The sequence below is a fragment of the Propithecus coquereli genome, unplaced genomic scaffold, assembly GCF_000956105.1.
Source record: "Propithecus coquereli isolate 6110/MARCELLA unplaced genomic scaffold, Pcoq_1.0 Scaffold435, whole genome shotgun sequence".
NCBI lineage: Eukaryota > Metazoa > Chordata > Mammalia > Primates > Indriidae > Propithecus > Propithecus coquereli.
In genome coordinates this window covers 2,853,361-2,858,891 of record NW_012150119.1, presented here as the reverse complement: position 1 = coordinate 2,858,891, position 5,531 = coordinate 2,853,361, and the positions used below count along the sequence as shown (strand labels likewise).

General features: G+C 39.7%; 1 protein-coding gene across 1 annotated transcript in view; it reads right to left on the bottom strand.

Moving 5' to 3' along the window:
- Positions 1-4,363, bottom strand: part of ARHGAP44 (Rho GTPase activating protein 44) — a 201,383-nt gene extending 197,020 nt beyond the window's left edge. Inside the window, exon 1 of the mRNA XM_012653930.1 lies at positions 4,349-4,363. Within this exon, the coding sequence (XP_012509384.1) occupies positions 4,349-4,363 (15 nt within the window). The remainder of the gene's footprint in view (positions 1-4,348) is intronic.
- Between the last annotated feature and the right edge of the window lie 1,168 nt (positions 4,364-5,531).

The following is a 5,531-nucleotide window of genomic DNA, read 5'->3' as shown; positions in this document are numbered from 1 at the left end:
ACACACACACACACACACACACACACACACACACACACACACACCCTATTGGTTCTGTTTCTCTGAAGAACCCTCACACAGTCCCTCATGTCATAAAGGACAGTCATCAAATAATCCTATAAATGAACATATAGTTGGAAACTAAGATAAGCCTACTAAAGGAAAGAAACCTGGTTCTATAAGAAGAAAATATGACCTAACTGGGGTTAAGCATTGTGATAAATCTTCCCCCAAAGTGACACTTCAGCCAAGATTCTGGAAGAATAGGAGCTAAGGAGATGAAAGTGGTCGGGGTGGCAGAGAACAATGCAGAGAGAAGTGCAAAAGCAAAGGGAAGAAACCTCATGTGGACATATTCAGATTTTTCCAGTCATTATCCTCTGAGTGATGGGAAACACTGAAAGGAATTGGCCTGGGGATGACATCAGATTTGTATTTTGAAGTCTACTCTGGCTGTTGTGTTAGAAACAGAGAAGAAGGCCAGAGGGTATAATGGTGAATTTGAAGAAAAAAGTGGGGTCAAGGTCAAGGGGTCAATTCATCCAACTGGATGGAAGATAACAGCAGGAAGGCTGGGCAGACCATCATGAATTAGGTCTTAGTGCTGATTTTGAGGTAGCTTTGAACATCTAACTGGAGTCATCATCCTAGACCAAGCCCCCGTGACTTCTCTCCTGGAAATTAACCTCTGAAGAGGTCTGCCTGATTCCACTTTTGCCTCTCTATTATTTATTCTGCACACAGCAGGAAGAGTGATCTTTTTGAAAATGTAAGCAAAATTATATTACTCCTTTGCTCAAAATTCAAATTCTTTTCCATGGCATATTAACTCTGAGGATCTACTATCTGCAGCTCAAACAGGGCTCAGGAGAAGGAAGTTTGTTAGTTATCTGTACAAAATAGTCACCAAAGCCAGGGGCATGAAGGAAATTGCACAGGGAGAAATTACAGAATGATCCATGAGGAAATCCATTATTTCCTGCAATGGAGACAGAGAAGGAGTATTTAGAAAAACAAGAACCCCAGAAGAATGTGGTATCGCTGAAGCCAAGGGGGAGAAAAAAGCATTTTAAGAAAAAATGATCCACAATGTCAAATGCTGTTGAAAGGTCGAGCAAAAAAGACTCACAAGAGGTGTACTGGATTCAGCAGTATGGAGTTTGGTGCCTTTGATACCTTACTGAGCTTGGGCAGAGTGTTTTGGTAGAGCAATAGGACTAGAAGACAGACAGGGTGCAATGAATATGAGGCAAAGAAATGGAGACAGTGAATACAGATGAGTCTTTCCAAAAGTCTGGGGCTATAAAAGGAAGAAGCAATTGGGGTGGGGTGGGGAGAGTGTCAAGGGAGCTTCTGTTGCTGAGATGAAAGAAATCAAATATGTTCAAGTATTGATGGAACAAACTATTTGAAAGATTAATCGAATACACAGGAGTGAGAAGGAATACTTGATAATATACTAAGGTTCAGGAAGAGATGAGAACCAGAGCTCAGATGGAATGTTAGAGAAAGGATACCTCCTACTAGAACAGGTGGGAAGGAGGAAAGCAATGGTTACAGATACAGGTGGTCTTCTGACTTCACAGTGAAAACTTAAGATCATTCCAACTATCCGAACAGAGCTTCAGTTTTCTCTAGAAAGTAGAAGGTGAGGTTGGCCATGAGAGAAAGCACTGGGGAGGCAGAAGTCTGAGGAAAGTAGGAAGGGAGGAAAATACTATCATTCTGGAGAATGAAAGAACAAGCTGATCCGACAAAAGGAGGATTTGGAAGCAGCAACTGGAGCCCCTGGGAGTTGGGTGCTAAATAAAGAATTTGTAGCAGTAGCAACCTGCCTTTTCAGTCACTTTCTTCAGCTGGGTGCAGGCACAAAGATGACAGGAAGTATTTGAAGAGGGTTTGATGGTTAGCAAGTTGATCAGAAATATTAAAGGAACCTGAGACCCTGAAGATTCATTTTATCATAAAGACAATCATGCCCTCCCAAGAAACAAGCTGCTGGTGATATCCACCATCGAGAGAGACTGCCAGACAGAATATTACTCTACATTATAGAATCTACACTAAGTTGGAGATTTTACCCAGGTAGATTTCTGAGTTAAGAGCCTCTGTGGATGAAAGAAGATATTAATAGAAAGCAAAATCTATCTGCACAGTGCAGCAGACAAGGAGAAGTTCTGCCCAGGACCACTGCCATCTTGATACTTCAACAGAACAAAATATATCCAACATTTCTTGTTGGCTTTGAGATCAACTTGTGTGGGCAGAACCACTGCCCCTTTTACAGACTTAATACCTAATCCTAAGTCCAGCCTCAGAGTCAGAGGTGTGTCTTGGGCAGGGGAGGACGGAGGAGCAACCAAGCAAGGAGGACAGCCAGGGAACCAATATTTCATTACGCAATGTATCTTCTTCCTAGCTCTGCTGCCGCACACAATTGTCTTTGTTGAGCACTCATCACTTCTACTCAAGGCCCAAAGCGATGAGACGATTCTATCCCAGTTTGCAAATGGCTTGCATTCCTAGACTTTGGTTCCTTTCTGTAAATAATTAACAGTAATGGTTTATTAAACAGAGTATGGCCTTGCTTATGCTTCATAGACCTCTTGGCACTGAACTCCCTGAGGTTTTGAAGTTTTAATCCAGGTAAACAGCATGAATGCTACCACTTTTCCTCCCAGCCAAGGGCAGCAAGTGGCATCTATTGCAGGTGTCCACAAACTATGGCCTGCAGGTCAAATCCAGCTCATCGCTTGGATTTGTGTGGTCTGCAAGCTAAGAATAACTTCTGTGTTTTTAAATGGTTGAAAAACAACTCAAAAGAATAATAATATTTTGTGACATGTGAAAATTACATGAAACTCAAATATCTGTCTATAATTAGTTTTACTGGAACACAGCAATGCTCATTTATGCATTGTCTATGACTGTTTTCACACTGTAACAGCAGAGTAATCCCCACAAAGCCTAAAACATCTACTATGTGGCCCTGGACAGAATAGCTTGCTGACCCCTTATTTATCATAGCCCCCACCCTTGGCCAAATCCAGGCTGAGACCCTCCCCACTTTTAAATCCAGTGCCTCGGCAAAGTATCAATCAACTGGAACTGGCACCCAGAGCTAATGAAATCCCATGGCCATTCCAGCACCAGGACCACAAGTCTTCACATGTAAGTTGGTAATGCGGTTTATAAACCTGCTACTGGTACTGTTGGAATAATCCTAGCAGATGCCAATCAAAAACAAAGCAATAAGTAGGCTACTTACATTTCCCTATAGCAAGTCAGTTGATCTATACTATAAAGCTAAGGTGGGCTTTTTTAAATAAGCAACACTGTGAAAGTGAAATCAAAAAGGTTGTGATTCATATTGCTCAGAAAACATCCTAAAGCAATGAAGGATGATGTTCCACTTCTTATCTATTGCTTTTCTATTTTCTCTAGCTGGTGTTTCGAGATCAAAGCTTGAGACCAATGCTCAGATGCCCACTGCGATGGCTCTCTGGTTCATGGCAGGCCAGGGAAAGCTATTTGTCCCATCAATGTTGCCTGTTCAACTCTTGTAACTCATACAGTAACAAGACTGGTTTTCTATTAATATAGTAACATTGCATAATATACAATGAGATGTATTTTGTTTGCCTTAAGGATATTAAGGCTGAGATGGCTGCCTATATAGCCATGCAAACTACAAGGCTCAAGGCACATTTAGAACTCTTTCTTTGTGAACAACCTTCTGACCAAGTTGTTGACAAAAAACAAACAAAATGATCCAGTCTCAAAATGTCAGTTGCACTGTGAATGCTGGTTTCTATCATTGATGTCCCTCTGGATGAACCAAACCACCTAAAGACATTACATCCCTTACTCGTCACGATGTCTCATTTTTGTTTGTCTTTAATCTTTGCTGAGTTGCACAACTGTCCAGTTTTGAGTCAGATTTAGTTAGTGCCTTCTGTTAGCATACAGTGTCGCCTCTTCTAACTTAGCTGTTTGTTCAACTAGATCCTGAAACCTCCAAGTCACTAAGATTGTTCTCAATGCCAAACATCATCCCAAATGCCAAACTGAAATCTAATGAACACATTTGAAAAAGCATAAGGATTAGGGCAGTTAAGCACAGTTAAAACTTTTAAGACTTCCTCTCTTCCATAAAGCTAAGAGACTTCGTCTCTTCTCAAGGGCATAAGATACAGTCTTCAGAGCCTCTGACTGTCAGAACAAGTGAAGAAAACAAAGATTCCTCTTCCCAGATTCATACATTCTCATGTCTTTTATAACTATCACAGTGGGATAACATAAAATCTCTATCATTCAATCTTCTTTTTCGAAGATCTTTTAATTCTACCTGCTTGGTAGCCATGTCTCGCAAAACCCACAATCACCTGATTCCCAACGCTGTACGATGCCTCAGTGGAGGTGCCCACGTGCAGTTGAGAGAACACAGACTTACTACATGGTCTCTCTCACTAGTCCATGTGTTTCTCCAGGACAGGATCCATCTTATTCATTTTGCTAGTCTCACAATATTGCCAGGCACACAGGAAAAACTCAGCAATAGTTTATCAAATCCATTTCCCAGGTTGTAACCTAGAAGTAAATTTTAACCCTGATTTTACTTATACCTGGAAGTAAATACTCTCCATAATATAATATGTCCTCTCTTATATTTTTCCTTAGTCTGGCTAGATAAACTTCATTGACCTTTTCAGAATATTGGCTTTTATTTTCATTTATTCCAATTTTTTCCGTTTTCTATTTCAATGATTTCTACTCATCTTTTTATTACTTCTTACATTCTGCTTGATTTGGGTTTATTTTGCTCTTTTTTTTCTATTTTCCTAAGGTGGAAGCTTAGATTATTGATTGGAGACCATTTTTCTTTTCTAATGGAAGCATTTAAGGCTATAAATTCCCTCTAAGCTTTAGCTGCATCCTGCAAATTTTGATATATTTTATTTTCATTCAGTTCAAAATATTTTTAAATTTCCCACAAAATTTCCTCTTTGACCTCTGGAGTATTTATTCATAAGTATATTGTTTAACACTTGGGGTTTTCTAGTTATCTTTCTGTCATTGATTTCTAGTTGAATTCCATTATGGTCACTGAGTGAACTTCGTATGATTTCAAATTTTTAAATTTGTTAAGATTTATTTTATGACTGAGGATATGGTGAAGCTAGGTGAACGCTGCACGAGCACTGGAAAACGATATGTATCCTCCGTATATTGGGAGAAGTGTTCCACAAATGTCAATTATATCCCACTGGTTCATGGTGTTGTTTAGATCTTCCATGTCATTGCTGATTTTCTGTGTAATAATTCTATCGATAACGAAGAGAGGAGTGCCAAAGTCCTCATCGATTATTGCAGATTTGTTTATCTCTCCCTTCAGTTCTACGACTTTTGAATTTTGAACCTCTGTTCTCAGGTACACACACATATAAGACTATAACGCGTTTTTGGTGAGTTGAATCTCTTATCGTTATATAATGTCTTTCTTTATCCCTGTGATTTTTCTTGGTCTGAAG